General features: G+C 41.5%; 1 protein-coding gene across 1 annotated transcript in view; it reads right to left on the bottom strand.

Annotated features, from left to right (window-relative positions):
* Positions 1-19,687, bottom strand: part of grid1b (glutamate receptor, ionotropic, delta 1b) — a 364,356-nt gene that overhangs the window by 151,269 nt on the left and 193,400 nt on the right. Inside the window, exon 3 of the mRNA XM_026350750.1 lies at positions 5,592-5,876. Coding sequence (XP_026206535.1) covers positions 5,592-5,876 — 285 coding nt within the window. The remainder of the gene's footprint in view (positions 1-5,591; positions 5,877-19,687) is intronic.

Below are 19,687 nucleotides of genomic sequence, written 5' to 3'. Positions count from 1 at the left end.
TCCGAGGACAGAGATTATTGACAGGCCATTAAGAAAGCAATAACCTCTATTGACCTTTTGATAACCTTTATTGAACTCTTTTACATTATCACCTCATTACTTACCCCCCCCCCCCCCACTCCAAAGACCAACAGAAACATAGTTTAATGATGCTGAAACTACTACTTACGTTTGTTCTCTGTGTTACAAACACGACTTACAAGCCTATGAAAATATCCTAAAAAGCCAGTGTGTGTGTGTTTGTGTGTTAATGGGGTGAACAACCCCCCCCCCACAGCTATATTATATTCATTTTGTGCTATGAGGCAGCAAACATCTTACTTATTGCCCTTTTAAAAGTGGAGCAGAGAAGGTTATGAGTAGGGAGGTTTAGGAAGGACGGAAGAATAAGGGAGGAAGGAGGCAATCCAAGGAGCTCCCTTAATCATCATCACAGCCGAATGACAGTCCCGGCCGGTCCGCACAGACTCGGCCAGACAGCCAAACCAAAAAGCCCATCTGCTCCTCGTATCCCTCAACAATGAGCCTCTAATCTGAATAAATGGGTCTCCTGCTCAACTCGCACTTCTAATGGCTCTGTTCATCACACGGAGCAGGGAGGAAGGGATGAAGATGAAGAGGGAGAAATGGGGACGGTGAGGAGTTAGAGAAAGAATTAGTGAGTGTTCATGCGTTCAGAGTCCAAACTTACTGTCACACTTTAATGTTGGTGGTTTGTTTAGTTGACTGGTTTTAATGAACCACAGGCTGTGACTCCTTTAGTTGCTGCACATACACTATGTCAGCAAGTCACCCTCAAATCCTAAGGACAGGTTAGACTGTTCAAATGTCCTATAGTGCTTGTTAGTTCTAAGAACGTATTATACTTTGAAGAAAGATGGGTTCAGAGAACTGAAAGGGTTTAACAACAAAAACGACATGAAAAAGAACCATTACAGAAGAAAAGCAAAAGCATGAGAGAACACAGGATGACAGGAGTTAGAGAAGATTAGTGTCAACAGGAAAACAAGAGGTACCAGATCGATAACATCGTGTGATTAAGTCCAGAGAAGAGGTTTATCTTTTCTTATGTGTTGTTTAACAAACCAAATCTGTCCCCTGGGACAATTAAATTTGAATGGAAAACCAATAGGAGCTGGATGATAATGAGGAGTCTTGTACTGTCAATATGTAATATAGAAGGGACACAATATGAGTAACTGCCAGCTACATTGTGGGCTGGCACGACTCTATGGACGCTTCCTTTGAACAAGGGCCGGCTGTTACTTGTAGCCTTCAAAAATATGGCAGCAGCAGTGAAAACATAATTTTTTCTACTAAATCATGAGCCAAAAACTGTTTCTGAAAGAATACCATTTGAGAAAGATGGCATGCAGTTGATGAATTATCAGGGGGGTTCACATCATCAAAAACAAGTCCCCACAGTCCACGGCTTGATGCCGGCCTGAAATGACTCTCAGCAGCTGCTCAAGACTGAAATCCAGCTGTAAAGCAGAGCTTTGTTGGGGCCCTCTCACTGCTCACCACTACAATTCATGAGTAGCTTTGTTGTCTCTGTTCCCCCGTTACTTCCAGGTGACCAGCAGAGCCCATCTTAATATGAATTTCAATTTCAGCTCTAAAAAATAAACTACAGTCAGAATTCAGTGGTTTGAGATTTTATTATCTTATTAAACAGTCTGAATATGAAATGACTGTGAAAAAAACAAAATCCATATGAAAATGAATCATAATGATCCACAGAGATGATGAGAAGAGACTGGAATATTCCGATCTCCTCAAAACTCTCCCTTTAGGTTTGGACTGAAATCCAAATCGAGTCTAAATAGCTCGACTCGACACAAACCCTGATGCTGCTTCGACTAATAGGTAAGCAGTGAGTTGGAATCGTGCAGCACAGTGTGCCTCTGCCACGCCACACGATGAAATCATTTCTTCTTTACACTGTGATGAACAAACAACCCAGGAACAAACAAAACACAATCCTCGACAGAATAATGGAAATTACCTTTGAAGGGAGCAGCTCTGTTTCCTTTAACAACTAAATAAAAGTGGAAAACAGACCCATTAAAAAGCTTCTAGCTGTTAAAAGTGGAATATTATGGACACAATTAAACTTTATTTATAGAGGTCACTGCTGATTTGTGCTGAAAAAGGCTCTTTAGGAGAGGTTCACCTCAAAATCTTTACGTCTGTAAGAATCAGATCCTGACAATAAGACAATCAAACTGAGTCTGGAATTAAACTGGAATACAGCCACCTCTCTCCTCGGAGGATGTATTAATGCAGCTAAACAGAGAGATCCTGTTCTAGAGCATGAGGATGGAGACTGGGCCGAAGGTTCAGCTTCACTAATTCAATTCTATTAATTAAAATCTGCCCTCCTTAAAGCTCTGAACACAAAATACAAAAACTCCAATGTCTTCTTTAGTACTGGAGAACCTTCCTCACAAGAACCATTTCTAGTAGTTGAAGTACTCAGTACTGGATTTCAATGTACCATCTTAACAGCACGTTGAAATTGTGTCTCCAGTTTAAAAGGAAGTTAAAGCTCCTCAATGAACTAAAGAAGCCTCTGGGTTCATTTCACCCACGGTTGGTTTTGTTGTGAGTGAGAATCCATCAGTTTCTTCCAGACAATTACCCAGCAAGTTATTAACAAGAGAGAGAACACGACGCATTTAACTGACAACTTTGTTGAATATTGGTTTTTGGTTTAAAAGGTCTCTCTGTGACAAGATTTAATATCAGAACAAATCAATGCTGCTACGTTTTCAGAATCACCTTTTATTGCTTTGGTTCCCCTTAGATGATGTTTGTCTTCCGTTCTCAATAACCAACAGTCTTCACAGCTTCTCCCTGTCAGTTTGTGTCATGACAGTGTGTCGGCTGTAACGTTATCACTCTCTGTGATCATCCAGGGCCTGGTCCACTTGTTGTCCACTCCACACGGTGGTGTTTTCTGTGGGAGTCCCAGCAGATCGGTCTCAGCTCGCGTCGCTCTGCCTGACACTCGCTCATACCAGAGGTGGGGGGGCAGCTTGAAGTCAGAGCATTCATAAAATAAAAGCCTGGGTTGTTTATTCATCCCAGCACCGTTCAGCCCCCCCTCTTAATGTTGATGTGGATAACACGACTGGGAACAGCGACAATGACCAAGACATACAAAGAGAGACATCAAGTAACACGGTGCACAATAATGAAAACGTGGACGTGTTCCCATGGATCATCTGTCATGTATGTTTGTTTTACGGTGCGGCGCTCTGCTGTAATCCAGCACCGCTATCACACACGAGGAGGCAGCTACAGCTCAGATCTGTTACATCACTAATAGCTGTTTACTGTTTGCTCCTCACATGGAAGGTGGAGGCAGTTTTATGTTGCCCAGCAATCTTACTGCACATGGAAACTCTGTTATGTAAGCTGTGCTTTTGTCCCTCAGACAAACAACAGAGAACAAAGTTTTTGCCACAAGGTAAGAACAGAAAACACCAAAGCTTCAACTAAATCCGTTTTTTATTAAGGACTGCACTGAAGAGCTGGATGGATAAATGGGCCGATATTAGCTCTCTGCAGATATATTGGTATCAGTGTATATACTGTGCCAGCTCATAGGTAAACAATGAACTGCAGGAAGGAAATACACCAGTGTCTGATGTAATACAGAAATCTGCATGTTATTGTCCATAAACCATGGTGTTACTGCAAAATGGGACAATTTCACAGAGCTTAATGTCTAAAACGCTGAGTTTCAGTTTGGCTGTGTGTCATTGTTTTTGATGAATACCTATCAATTATCAAAGTGTACTGTTGAATTTTAAAGGTCTTTCAGTGTCAGCCTTGTTTGTTCAGCTCAGGTCAGACCAACAATTCCTCAGCTCAAAGTGGGTTTGACAGTTGCCCTGCTTTTACAGATGACATTTAAAAATGACTAAAACATAACATTAATCTGACGAGCAGTAACAACGGCTAAACTTAGAGAGGAACTACACACAGCCTAATAACCCTTCCTGTCATCTAGCACACATCAAGGACAGCATGCAGTTCCATATGGTTGGACACCACCGATCTAGCAGTTTCTGAATGATCAATCCATCAATCTGTGTAATACAGCACTCTAAATTATACTTATATAGTAGCTCATATGGTCACAATCACAATATGTGCTTTAATAATTAGTTATGTGCTGTGAAAATATCTTGAAATCTTCTTATTGGGAGTGTTAATGATGTTCTGACACTGATTAACCAAGCTGCTAAAATCCCTAAAGCCACTATTCAGATTGGAACTGGACAGAATGAGCCGATCGAATCACACCTATGTGAGCTAAACAGACTGATTTACATCAAAGTGTTTATAAAAATCTCACAGGGGGGGTGTTGTGCTAAAAAATAAAACTTCTCTGCAGCTTCACTCTTGTCATTAAGTCTTAATGTTCACTGAACCGATGGTTCGTTATTAAAGGATTCAGATCCTGGCCCACAGCTACTGATGCACTTACTCTAAATCACTCCGGATAAGAGTATCTGTGAGGCTAAATGCCTGCATCTGTCTATATCCTTATATTGTAATTGCCACCATCCTGTATCGATTACACTCAAAAATCCATTGAGCCTAATGTGATTTCATTAAGATACAGTCCGAGTAAGCTATTCCAAACAAATACGGCAGACAGGAGAGTCGATCTCTGAAGTTTTGCTGCAATATCGAGACATGGAAACATTTTCAAGGCCAGAAAATATTGAAAATGATCTAAGCAGCCTGCACTTATCCCTGATGTTTTCACCTTTCTTTGTCTACATGTATCCCACAGGAATATACAGGTAATATTATTTAATTCATTGACTGCAAAAAAAGTCTCTGTCCATTTAGAGAAGCAGCTGCAGTCTGACATGTACATGCACAGACACAGGGCACCACCAGAAAAGCACTAAAGATAAAATATGGAGCAGCTGTCACTGCCGGAGGTAGAAATACCAGCATGTTTTACCACCTGAAGAGTAAACCTGTGAACACAAGTATGTTTCTGTGCATTTGTTCTGTCCAAAACAGTAGATGAGTCATCAAGAGGTTGAGGCGCCCTGCTGTATTACTTGGTCTCACACAGAATGCTAAGGTAACCTCACTGCTGAAACGTCAGGAACAAACAGGCATCCAACAGAGTCCAAACATCCCAAGAAACAACTCTACTATGCTGCATCAAACAACACCGGAAAGAAAGAGTGATCTAAAATTCTGTGTCAAAAACAGAAGCCAAGACGAAAAGAAATGTCCAAAGTCGATGTTTTTCATATGCAGCGAGTGACGTAATGATTCGATGTCATAATCACATCTGATATAAATATCACCACACTTACTATTTCAGTACCAGAAGTGCAGCCTTCACAGCGATGCTGACAGTGTATCCACAGACAACTATGCTAAAAACCCTAACATAGGAGCTTCCAACAGCTGATGCCGAACGTCCCTCAGGAAAATTCCTCCAACACTTTCAGAATTCACAAAAATCTCAACTTTCACATTTCATTCAAAGGCCAGAAAATAAGTTTTATCAATCCAGCACAGCAGCAGCAAATCAGTCGATCACTTACCATAATCTATGTCGTAGAACACAATGAACTTCTGCCAGCGCAGCTCCTCCACCAGAGTCAGCATCACGTCGTTTAGGCGCACCGGCGGTCGGGCAGCCAGAGTGTAGCGCTGTCCGCCGGGGCTCGGGTTAAACTGGCAGGCGGTCCGCGGTGATCCCTCGCTGTTCCTTTGGATGTACAAGTGGGGGATGTGCATGGCGTCTGTCAGGGACTGCAGAGCACTGGCTGATGCGCAGCCTGTCGAGGTAACCAACGCCAAGATGCCCTGGTTCATCAGCTCACAGGCTGGAGGGGGAGGAGAAGGAAAAAGAAAGAAGGGTGATGATGAGAGAAAGTGTGGAGAAAGAAGGATGATAGAAAGTAGCTACAACTATAACAAACATCTAGTACAGTGGTAAAATAGGATCTAATATCACTCAAAACGGAACAATGACGACCACATCTTCACATCCAGGAGCACTGCTCTAATGTTAAATAATGTCTTGAGCTCTCTTTGGGCTCTGTGCTGGATATTAGGCCATATTGTCATAAATCTACTGAATCGTCTGACAGGTAACACCCTTGTGTCCTGACCTACTTTGGAACTTCTAAGCCTGCACTCTGTCTCTGAATCCAGAACAGAGCGGATAACTCGGATGATTAAACAGGCCACATACCCGGTGTTATGGTCAAGCTTAAGGTTAAAATTCAGCTGGCCTCACTGGCTTGACTGACAGATTCTCCTGAATGTTAAGACACAATCAGTTGTCTAGTCACAGGACAGACCGCTGCTAAACAAGTCAAAGGTTTTCCAAATGGAAAGACATTTTGGACACTGCAAGAACAATGTAGAACAAAACCTGTGAGTTAGAAAGGGAGCTGGATATAAACCATCCTATGAGGGTAAGATGTCCAAATGTGAACATGAAGACTTCAACCTGTTGCTTTGGCTCCAAAAAACAATTACCCAGTCCCTAAACATACTCCCTCCAGCAGTACGTTGTCTTATCATCTGTGGTTTGAAAGACATTCATTTGCTGCATGTATAATGTTTTCTGTCCACATTTCTTCTAATCACAAACGGCACCAGTTGTAGGGAGGTTGTTGAGCTGGATGTTGTGTCTGTTGTGTCGGATTAAAGCTCAACCCTCGATTCTGACTTCACTTATTACAAATCTCCTCCACAGAGGTCACCATTGTCTTGCAAAGCAGCGCTTTAACCTTTGCTGCTTACTCAGTATGTGCGGCCTTTTCTCCTCTGTCAGACCTCTTCCTTTGCACCCTCCCGTGGCATCATAACCACTGCAAACTATTCAAGCCGGATTTTTAGTACAACACAAGATCTCATGGCAGAAAAGGCAGCCATGTCCCGAGGGACTACAAGCACTTTCCCTAAATGTACTACCCTCTTACAGTAGCTCTTTGCTCCTAAGCTGACCTGCATAATACGTCTTCAGAAATGTTTTGTACTGTAACAAAATTAAATTCTGTGTCCTCTAGGGTGTTTTCACTCTAGCACTTTGTTATATCTCCAGGTAGTACACTAATCCTGGAAAAGGCTTATTTTAGACTCTGGTAGAATGAGACGATATGAAGTTTCACCTGAACACAAAGAATGTGCACGCTCTTCACTTATCCACTTACTTTGGTGGGAAATCACAGGTTGCTGTTTACATCAAATTAATTCTTTAATTATGAGTTTCTTTTCTCTGTGTTATCACCTTTAAATCTCCTTTAGAACATTTTTACTTGTTTCAGCTGCATAAAAGCGGCCCTGGGTCCAGTTCATCCTCTAACACCCATGTTGCTCCTGCCTCATCTCAAAGAGCAAACAGATTCCTCTGGGTACCACTTCCAGCTGAGCCAGTACTACTCTGCATCCTCAGTGACAGTATCATCTCTAACCGTGCTTTTGTACATTTAAACTCTGTTAAACTAGATATGGAGCTCCCATTTCCCCTCTGCATACATGCTGTGCTGAGGCAGCATGGGGCTCCCAGCTAATCACCCTCTAGAGACTCTCTCCTTTTGAAGCAGGTACATCAAACCCTGTTTTGTGGCCACAAAAGTCAGAGCAGAAGGCCAAACTGCAGACACCACAGTTTAGTGTTTAGTTTGCCTGGAAGCTCTGACTTCTCAGAGCGTCTGATAAACAAATTCTAATGTGTGCAGGCATTAGAATTAGTTTGCAACATTTTGTTGTCCTCTCTTTATTCTAATCCCTCAAAATTACATTTATATATCACTGAATAGTTCAGACTAATATTTTTTGTTCAACTGAACCTTTTTCACATCACTTGTATGGAGGCTGTTGCGCTGGTCTTGCACCCTCCTGTGTTTTCCCCTGATGGCCAGACATCCACAGTTTAAGCCTCTCAGCAGCCTTCATCTCTGGTTAGAGCCAGACTTTCTCTGCAGGAGAATCTGTCCAGACTAAAAGGTCAGGAGATGCTCCAAAGGGCAGAAGGCATGTTATGACTGAGCTCCCACCGGGGAAATGTTAAAAAAACACATTTATGCAGAGGCAGAGGAGCACGAAGCACAGCCAGGTAGTTTTCAAGGGAGAAATAGGAGCAGAAAAGAAAATGCGGAGGCATAACAGCTGGCTGGTCGCAGAGACCACGCCGCTTAATGTTTGATGAGTCAAACTTGGCTGAACTCAGGCTGAATCTCTCCAAGCTGAGAACAAACGGAGGACAGAGCTGTGGAGAAGATCATCAACATTCAGCCATGTATAAAATTCATCTGTATTAAGGGAACAGTGTTCAGTTTGCAAGTCGTGCTTCGTCAGCACCAGGCAGATTCTGGAAGCGATGACGACGCTATAATTCCACCAACACAACATAAATTGTCTAAAAGATAATGAGACGAATGTGGCTTCTGTGAAAGTGGAGCTAATGAATTTGCACTGAAGCATTCACACTGTAATCTCGTATTAAATTAGTAAATGTTTTTGCTGAGAGCGGATAAGATAAGACTGGAATCTGACTGCAGTCTGGTCAAATTAATAAAAATAAATCAGTATGTCGCTGGTGATCCCTGCACGACGGAGGTCTGAATGTGGATCTTTAAAACCAGTCTGAAGGAGCTGCTAATCCACATCCAAGAAGTCTATTCTCTCAGGTTTCAGTGGAAAGTTTAGTGTCGCATTACAGCCTGTGGTGCAACAGTACAGCTGGGAATCACTGATGGATTTGAACTTGCACATTCACAGCACTCGGGCAGAAACAAGTCCCATCTACTGTACTGTACCTATACACTGATCCAAGATTCAGTGGATCTGACTTTTACTCACTTGTGATGTAGTGAATGATTAAACTCTAGTAAAGTAATAATGAAGACATCACAGCCCTGTCTCAAAAATCACGTACAGTATGTTCCTACACAACCTCAATCTCAAAAAAGATTTAGTAGAAACCAGGATCAGTATCTCTCTCTACACTTTGACATACAGCAACTTTCTATCTAACTTGAAGTTCTTCTTTTTGTTTGACTCTTAACTTTAAGTGAAAAAACTGCTTTTGCTGTGAAAACTCAGCTTTACATTATGAACTGGGGGAAGTGGAACATGCTAACGACATATAATAATGGCTGAACACATCCACTGGACACTGGACCACACTTGTGGAACAGTGTTTTTCTCCTCTCTTCTATTTTCCCGGTGCTGCTGGAAACGAGTCTGATCCTGGCCATGGGCCAGAAAACCAAAACTAAACCTCCTTAGAGCAGAAACTGCAAAGTTACTGGTAATTCACTGGATCCCTTTCACACTGCTGATGGCCATTTGATACAGTGCCAATAGAAAAATATTGCTTTGGATGTTTTTTTGCAGCATCTTTTCCCAGTAGAGCGACGTGAAGCTGAGGCTCTGACCTTCAGTAAAGCAAAGATCCATAACAGGTCGTGTCTTTTGCTGATGTCTCTCCACATGACAAGAACAATCACATTTTTAATTATCATCAGAGCATCAGAGATTCATATTCACAGTCAGCCCAGCACTGCAAACACTGAGGACCAATTAGCATAATATACTAGAATGGGCCTAATAGCTTTGGAGGCTTCAAAACACAACGCCGGTAGCTGTTGGGATAACTCACTGTGCAGCCAGCTAAAATGATTTGGGTTGCGACGTGACTCACTCGCTCTATGAGTCCACAGTGAGTCATGGTTTCATCTGTGCTAAATGAAGCCTGCGCAATATTTAGCCGCAGCGACTCCCTGTGCATCCAAATGACACTTACAGAGTGACTCCTAACAGACGGCGGGAGACAAAAACCATTAGAGTCGGAACCAGACAAAGATCTCGCTCTGCCTGTCTCCTTATTAGTGGGATCTTTATCAATATCTTCCTTCTAAATGAACTCACAAAAACAAAGCAAACTCATCTCATCCTTGAGCAGAGGGTTATGGATTTCTACTAAATTCCTCTTCACGCTAACAAGGCCTCTCAGACGATGCAGCAGGGTCTAAGTGTGTTATAAATGCAGCCAAAGCTTTTGAAACGGCGTCTAAATATCACTTTCAGGAACACACGGTCTGTACTTGAAGAATGACTTGTCCAAGATGTAAACATCCTCACAGCTGTACACGAATTCAGCGAGTAAACAGATGGTTTTCATAAATGACAGGCAAACATCTGCATGTGTACAGTCTAATGAGAGAGGCGGCTCTGCAAACCTGCCACATGATGCATCGTCAAGTTCAAAAGCTCAGTTTCATGCACAAAACGAGTGTAAAATAGCTACAGGTGCTCGTGTCCTATTATTCCTAAATATCTAATAATATGTCACAACCAAGCAGCCGAAGCCACTGAGCTCATTATTTTTCAGAGTAAATTACAAAACTCGCATTATAAATCAAGTAAACATGATTAGAAAAGTGTGTTTGAACAAAATGAAACATGCTAAATTGAACTATTACGCTGCTTTCAAAAGTCAAATAATGACTTCAGTTCAATGTGTTTCTGTTGGACTTCAGAAGTGTTGTGGTGGAAGGTACGGTTCGTAAAAACCTTCGTGTTGTGCTGAGTTTTCACTCGACGTGTTTGGAGTCTGAACAGATCTAAAGCTGTAAAAGCCTCAGTGCAGCAGTGATGTACAAAAAGAACAGAACAGAAGCAAGAGACATAAAACGAGGGGAATGACGTTCAGCTAACATTTAGCAGAGGTCCTGATCCAGAACAAATGTCAAGAGCTTTAAAAAGCTTTTTTATTGCTGTTTCCTTATGACGTAAGTTACAATTCCAACCAAACGCTCATTACAACAACCATAAAGGCTGGAAAAAATAATTAGATGTAATAATCAGAAAGTAAAATTCTTCATGGTGAGAAACTCACAGAATCAAACTGTTTTCATGTCACGGTCTGTGAAGCTTGACGGTGCAGCTCGGTTCGTTTAACTACCACTGACATTAAAGGACAGTTCATCATCTCTGAACTCGAGTGGAGAGGATTCTGGGAGGATTCTTCCCGTCTATAATAAACCTACCAAACGTCCAGATGCTCATTCTAGGCTAAAATGATTTTGTTACACAGACAAACTTTCAACATTGATTTGACTTATTTAGAAATCTGTAAAGTCACTGAACACAGTTTTGCATCCTGTTATCGAGTCAACTCCACTTTGGCACTGACTCATTCTTTGGTCTGTTCATCTACAAGTGACACAAGATGTTTTATGTGTATCTGATTCCACGTTGAGGACGGCCTCTGTTTTTAATATAGTCTTTGCTGGTATCACAGCTTCCGTTCGACCTGCATGTACAGCTGCTGCTTTTAATCTCGCCTACATACGGTTCTGTGGATTAGGACGACGGCTGGATTGTTTTTTAGTTACTGCGGCACAATAGCAGCGGAAATGAGATTCATTCATTGGCCACGCAGAGGGCAGGGAAGCACAGATAATCGATAAGTAGTGGAAACAGATAGCCAGACTGGCATAACAAAACAAAAGGATTAGTGCTACTGGGCGAGGCCTTATTGAACAGATCACTGGCACGAGACAAAGCAGGACGGGGATTCAGTTTTTCTTATTCACTTATTTGTCCTCCTCTGCTGTCTCTTTAAATCTCTCCGTCTAGAAACACATTGTTCCTTGTTGTTATAAGTATTATTCCACAGTGTCTTCATGTAAATGAGGATTTGCTTTGCTGCTGTTGATCAATCTAATGAATTACTGTAGCACAACACATGCAAATAATAGCATGAGTCACAAAGACAAGTCTCCACTGCTGGAAGTCAAAGATCTGTTTGAGGGTTTTACCAACTCATTGTCTTTTTATTAGGGATGTGTTACGTTAGGTTTAGATGCAACTGCTGCAGTAAGAGGAAGATAATTAGGCTCCTTCAGACACTATGAAGATGACAAATGAGATCATCAGTGGTCATCAGAAGGGATTTCTCTGGAAAACGAGTAGTGTTTTAAATTAAAAAATTAAACACAATTTAAAAAAATTAAATAAATAATAATAATAATAATAATAATAATGAAACTAGAAAGTTGAAACTGTTCAATCAGGTACAACAACATCATATGACAGTTTTCTGTTTGCTCGTATCAATGTCAACTGTAAAAAGAACTATACAAATAAAATTGAATTGAATTGAATCTTCTCTTCTAAAAGACTTCGGTCTAATCTAGGTGGGTCTGACCCGTCTGACTGTTTCACTGCTTGTGTTTCTCACTCTCTCAGACTTTCTTCTGATGTTTCCACGTCCCTGATGACCATTAGTGATACGGATGCTGGACCACACTGTGGAACTTTGACCCACTTTTGGCTCAACTTCAGCGTGAGCAGTGATTGCCATCATGGTCGTAGTTATTCCCTCTGTATTGCACATCAAGCTCATTCCGCTCTTTGTGGTTTCCTCTGTTATTCTGTCACTTACATCTTTCTCTTGTTTCGGCACCTTGATGTCTGAGTCTGCCTCCTCCCTTCAGTGCGTCCTCGGAGCTTTCGGACTTGATTTCTACTGTGTTTCTTTTCATCCTTCCACTTTTCATCACCCTCTGAAGTTAATCGCTCTAACACAGCCTTCCTTTCCCTCCTTCCTACTCTGAATGGCTCCCATCAACCATCCCTCCTTCCTCTCTCTCTACCGCTCTCCATCTTTTGAACTTGATGCTTTCCTTTCTTTCATCTGGATACTTTTGGCTAAAGTGTCTAATCAAGTGTAAGTGCATGTTATAGCATCAGCAGCTCCACCAGAAATTGAGCCCCCAGCTCTCGTTTAACTGCACTATCCCATGCATAGTAAAAATAAAACATTACAACAGATTTTAAATGTTTGTCATTAACAGTAAATAGGAACAGGACCTTGGCTGCTGTTTGACCAACGAGCAGCGGATCTGCTAAATTACTTGTACATAACTAAATACCTGATGTTACTATTAGAGTAGTTAATCCATCAAAATTAATGCTCATTAAATTCATTTTTTATTCACACAACATTATCTGAGCCAGCAGCTAAACTAAAACACTGTTACATCTTATTCTTGGTGCATGTGGTTGTGTATTTTTCTTATGGATCAGAAATTTTAATTTAATTAATAGATTTTCTGTATGTTTGTTGCACTTTGAATTCATAATGATTTAATTTTCATGAAGCTTTCAGAAAATGTTGGCTCTGAAAAGTATTTTATATCATATGGCATCTTATTTCTTATCTGTCTAAATTAGTTTTTATACCTTTGATACCTGCTCAGATTTGAATCGGTGCCACATTTGACAGATTTAGACAAACATACACTCAAACGTTCCGTTTGTCTCTTTATCACCTCCGTGTCTCACACACGCTGAACTCTTTGTGTCGAACATGGCTCCCTGCACCCTCACAGCTCATTTTTCACCTCAGGCCGACGGGGTCTTAATTTCTCTCACGCTTAATTAAACTATCTGTCTCCATGGATATGTGGCCCCATTACCCATAACACCCTACGCCACCACTACACCACCCCCCCCAGCTCCCCACCCCCTCACTGATCTCAGTGCTGAGCTGCTGCTCAACAACGTCTTTGTTAATGAAGAGATGAAATGAATGACCTGTAAGGCTAATAATGCTGCAGATGCAGACTTTATTATGGATGACAATCCCCAGCCTCTAACCAACCAATGGACTGTGAACACTGGAAGAGTGTGTGTGAGTCTGTGCACGACTGTGTGTGTATCCATGTAGCCTTTATTGCTTTTTAATTGAGAGACAGACTGAGAATGAACAGATATGTAAATATATATGTTAGTATGTTCAGTAAAAGTAGGTTTAGAAAGAAAATAAAAGAAATAAAAATTACATACAGAACACATTTAAAAATGATTTAAAATCTACTTTTAAGTTAGATCAACCTAAAATATTTGGATTTAACTTAATTGAATTCTTTTAACCTGATAAAAGGAATTAAGTCAGTTTCATTTGTGAGTGTTTGTGTGAACTGTGTGATGTCATCACCAAGCTAATAGCTCATTTCCATCTGCAAACTAAATCTCCAACCTACTGTCTGTACGGTAACTATCTGTGTCCTATTCTCATATAACCAATGAATCTTTAAATGACACAGTACCTACACATCAGTAACCTCAAAAGTTCAAAACGTCCTTTCCAGCTAAACTTACAGAATTAGCTTTATTTTCTGTATCTTGTATTGAGAGCAGCTCCTCCATTTATTTTAAAACACTTTGTCATAAAGTGAAGTGCTGAACATTTTAACTTCGTTATTATTGACCCTCTGGCAGCCCTGTCTGCATCATGTTGATATATTTGTTAAATGGCTGTGTCTGATGGGTTTAGAGGAAGATAATGGATCTTTAGAATATTAGAATTTCTCTGGAAACGTTACCAATTTAATCTGAAGTCAACAAAGTGAGACGAAGGCAGTGATCGGGACGGGTGACGTCCTACATGTGCTCGTTAGGGTCACTAAAATCTGGTCAGGTGAGTTTTGGTTAGACATTTAAAAAAGTAAACAAGTCATCAGAGTCAAGTCACAGCTGAGGTTTAAAATGAACCAAGTGCTTTAAGTGGCTGTAGAGGGAACAACACTGACACTGCCTGACCCTAAAGACAGCTTTACACTGGATCATTACTGCAGCAGTTAACGCTGAATGTGTCAGCTGACAACACAAAGAGGTCAGACGACTTCCTGAATATACTGAATGATCAGGTTTTTCCATCAATAGATTTGTTTCTTCTGATGACACAGACATATTCCAACATGACAATGTCAGAATTCATCGGGCTCTAACTGTGAAAAAGTGGTTCAGGGAGCAGGACACATCGTTGTCACTCATGGTTTGGTAAATGCTGGAGAAGACCGTGCTCAGCGGTCTGATCCCGTCATCAATACAAGAACTTAGTGAGAAATGAATGGAGTTTTGAATGGAAATAAATGGGGTGGCACTGCATGAAGAAATAAACTGTGATCAAAGAAAAGAGTCCGAGAAACATTAGACTGTGTGACTATTATTATTATTATTATTATTATTATTATTATTATTATCCTCCTTTTGCTGCTGTGACTGGATATTTTAGGAAAACAAATCGAGTACTAGTTCATTGAATGTTCATTATAAAACTTACTATATATAGAACATTTAGCATCTTTGCAGAGTCGTACATGAAATAAACCATTCTATTGCTTCAGCTTTCTGTTAAATGCATTTGTTGCAGTAGAACTAAGTAGTATCAGCTGCACTGGTCCAGGTCTCAGTAGAGACAGAAACAACAGGATTTTGGAGACGTTACAATGAGTAATGAGTTTCAGGCCTGTACTCAGCTAATGTGCTGCAAACAAAACAAGACGATTAGGTAGATCGAACCTCCACCACCGCGTCTCATCTCGCTCTGTATACTTCATTTACACAGACTGTGCCTCTGGATGCATGTGGTGAATGTGAATGTCAGAGTAGCTACACGAAAACATTTGGTCTATTTTCTCGTGCAGTATGAAATCTCTCGATGTGAGCTAGAGTCCAGATACAAGTTCTGCTCGGACAGAGTAAAGAAAGTAATCTAGTCGAGTACAGGAAGTAACTAGTGTGATATTTGCTTTTCAATTAGTTATGAATAGTATTTATTTATAGTACAGCATCAACTTTATCATCCCACTGGAGTCATGTTTCTGTGCAGCTGATCCATTCAGGAACTCCAATACCTACTCGTTTTAGATGTGGTTTAGTCTCCAACAACTCCTGAGGAAAAATATCTGATGTTTAGCTGCTAATTACTCCACTTTTATTAAAAGCTAGAAAACAACACTGACAACACGACAAGGAGCTGAAGAATCTTTTTCATGGCAGGTTGAGTAGTAATTCTCTCTGGGTTTGTTATTATGAGCAGCACGTTTCATATTGCAAACATTAATTTCATTCAATGTTAGTTTAATTAAAAGTGATTGATGCAGCAACATATGTTTGATGTAACCACAGAAACCATAGATTTAAATAATTAACTGTGACGGCACAGTTCAAAACTACACCAGAAACAACAAACCCAACCCTTTTTATTCCTGTAACAGCAGTTATACAAACACTCAATGACAGTTCATCAGTATGACTGACAGGCTGACTAGCGGGTAGGCAGGAGGACTTAACAACAGCAAAACACCTGCTTTCAGGTGAATTATGGCTCCTTATATCCAACTGCACCGTGATGAACGAGTATTAACACAGGTGAAGCTGCATTTAGGGAAATCTTTATATCAAAAAGCTCAACATCATGTGAGTGCAGGGCTGCAGCACCTTTGAGCTCATAAACACAGTAGATGAAGAACTTAATTATAGTGGTGGGCTGTTACTTCAAGGACCTCACGGTGCCACTGGTGAAACGATTGTTAGTAGGAATTTAAAACCTGACACAGGCAGCATTAATGCGATTACCCAACCATTAAGCTAAACAGGTTAAGACATTAAATGTGCAGGCATGTGTGCGTTTATGAGTGTGTCTGCATGAGACAAAGGCAGAAGGAGTGTGTGAGGGACAGAGATAATGATGTATTAGGAAGAATGGGATTGTCTCTGGGTGTCATTCATCACAATGAGACAGCTGAGGGACAGAGTCATCAGTCAGTCTCCACTACAACACTACACTGAAACACAGACGATAAACACACAAACAGGTGGAGACCTGAAGAAAATCAGATGTGGAGACAGGCAGGGCTGACATGTAGGTGTCAAAATGGAGTACTAAAAGAAGGAAGGGAGGACAGAGTTCTGATGAAACCGATAGAATGGACAAATGACGAGTGTGAAGGTAGACAGGTAGGAGGAGAGCGTTTTAGGACCAACAGTCTCCCAGTGTCAGATAATGATGCTTCCCATGATGTCAAATCCTGAAGGTGTGTACATCCTTTGGCGACGTTCTGGGAATAATAACTGAAACGTCATCATGAGAATGAGAATGGGCTCGACATCGACGAGAAGAAACCAGTCAGCAGCACCAGTAGAACCTGCTGACTGCTCTACTGTAACTTTCCAGTGTCGTCTTCTTGTAGTGAGTCATGCCTGCTGCTCCTCATCCTCTCCACATTTCTCTCGCTGTTCCTCCATGGAGCTCAGGTATTTCCATTTCAACAGAGGACATGCTCCTGTCATGAAATTTCATGAGGCCAGGCTGGTGTGGAGGCTCAGACCTTGTGGATCAGGTATGTCTCTAAAGCACATGGGATTAAACTTCTGGGCTTGTTAGAGAAAACTCTCTTACTCTAACCTCCTGCTGCTTTCAGCTGTCTAAAGCCGTCTTACATGAAGGTCATTCAGTCGAATGTTTGATTCCATGCACAGGACTTCTGTAATGGCTGCAGAGGAATTATACATGAATCATTTATATCCACCGAAGCGAAAGTAACGGCTCGGATCAGTACTCAGCGTCGTCCACAGTCTGCAGCCGAACGCAGAGTTTTCAGTGAGAAATTTTTATTTAAACAAGTTAATGGCAGATGGCTCACACGACGAGTCGCGCTGAATCCAAACAGTTGACTTGTTTATCCCCGAAACGCAGCCACCAAAACGAGCACATATTCCTCAAACAACCCATTTACAGACTTTGTGAAGCTGAAAATATTCAATAGGCGCTGCGAGGCTCAGTGTTAAACAAGCAGCGGCTGTGTCTACACAGCAAAATGAAATGAGTCTCTGAGAAAGTGTGGATCTTTGGTTTTGTTTGGCCAGAGCTCTTGGAGTCCATCTGCTCGGTGGATTATGGTTCTGTGGTGCCAACAAACAGCAGCCTCTTCAAAATCATCTGTCTCACTTGAACCACTCAGACCTCCTTTGTTGTAGTGCATGGTTGAGGTTGAGTCTGTGGATGCTGTGGCTCGGAGGAAACCAAAGGGACACTTGACTGGACTCTCTGGAGTCTGGAGAGCGGCTGTTTCCTTGTCAACATCTTGACTCTTGTTGGGTTTGATGTGCAATATTTCCTGAGAAAACAGAATCTGCATGCAGAGTGTGCATCACCAAAGAGCAGGAACATATAAGAAAACAAACAGTGGTAAAGGTTGTCTAAGGGCATTCTTGTTTGTGCAGGCTCTGTGTTTTATTGAAGAGCAGGCAGACTATGGGCCGAGGGAGCGAGCCGAGGGATGGACTCATTCATCTGTCTGGTGCAATATCAATTGTATTAGCAGTTTTTATTGATCGATGGTCTTTGGCTTGTATGGGTCATCCCATGTCCTTTTGTTAGACACTTCCATACTGTTTAGCACCACAGGTTTCCCAAGTTGTAAGCAACATGATTATCCTGCAGAGACATCATTTTGGTGGTTTTAATAAGGACAGGACTCCTCCAGACTCTAAACCGTAACTAAACTACATTTCTGTAGTGATGATAATTGCAAACCTGTCACACATATTGAACATTTACTATAGATATTATAAGTATTTCTCCTGCAGCAACCTGCAGCATCACTGTGACTAACTAAAAAACAACTGTTGCAACAGAACATGTTTTACATTAAATCTTGTCTCGTTACCGAGCAGCTCACACAGGATCGAAGACAATTTGGCGGTTAGGAGCTGCTTTTGGCAGGTGCATCAGTTTGTTTACCAGCTCTTGGCAGGTGAACCAAGAAGTTAATTTTGGACCCCACCGATGGCCTTTTTAATGCACGTCTATCAGCTAATTATGATGAATGGCCAACTAATCAGTTCATCCCTCACAACAACAGCAGCAGCAACAACAACATGCTCGGCTGGAGTCCAGAAACACAGAGCCGACCAGACAGAGCCAAACTTCAAACAAAATCCCCTGCTCAGGCCTTAGGGGAAGTGATCCAACACGAGTGTGAAATATCTCTGCCTGTTGGCCTCCTCCTCCTCTTCCTCCTCCTCCTTCTCCTCCTCTCTCATCTCTCTCTTTCTCCCTGAGGAGCAGAGCAGCCCGGTGGTTCCTGTCAGCTTTCACAAGCAGCCGGGAGGAGGGTCAGAGGTCTGTGCCTCATCCCAGAAACAGAGCACCGTCTGGGGGATAGCAAGGCCCGGCGGAGAGCCTACAGATCAAGGACGGACTCATTTACCCATGACAGAGGAGAGTGAGAGAGAGAGACGAAAGAGGGAGGAGGGGTGGTTATGGGAGAGAAGATGGGAGGTAAGAGTTGGACAGGAGATGAGGAGGGGGAAAAGGAGAGAGAAGAAGAAAGACACAAGACGAGGAGAGTGATGGATAAAAAATAGGAAATGAAAAGGGCGATGAGGAAAGAATGAAAAAATAATAAACAAATATTAATAAATAAACCCAGGAGGAAAAAATAGAAATGATGAGAAGAGGAAGAGAAGAGGTGATGAAGGAGAGTGGGGGAGTCAAAAGGAAAAGATGAGGAGGGGCAAGTAAAACAGATGAAATGTGCTTAGTAATAAAATAAAGGAACCAGTGGAAAGAGAAGAAATGAGAATAATGAGAAGAAGCCAGGAGATGAGAGTAAAAAGAGACCAGAGACAGTACAGGGAGAATATGATGAGATCAGAGAGGAGATGAGCTGATAGATGAGAGGATGAAAAAGGAAAACAGACGAGGAGAAAAGAAAACACAGGTAGAAAAGGAATACTACGTACTACACATATTACAAACAGGACTAGAAGTAAGAAGGATTAAAGAAGAGTGGATGTGAGGAGGAAGACAAGGAAGAAA

The sequence above is a fragment of the Anabas testudineus genome, chromosome 19 (assembly GCF_900324465.2).
Source record: "Anabas testudineus chromosome 19, fAnaTes1.2, whole genome shotgun sequence".
Classification (NCBI taxonomy): Eukaryota; Metazoa; Chordata; class Actinopteri; order Anabantiformes; family Anabantidae; genus Anabas; species Anabas testudineus.
Note: the sequence above shows the minus strand (reverse complement) of the source record. Positions and strands in the feature narration are given on the sequence as shown.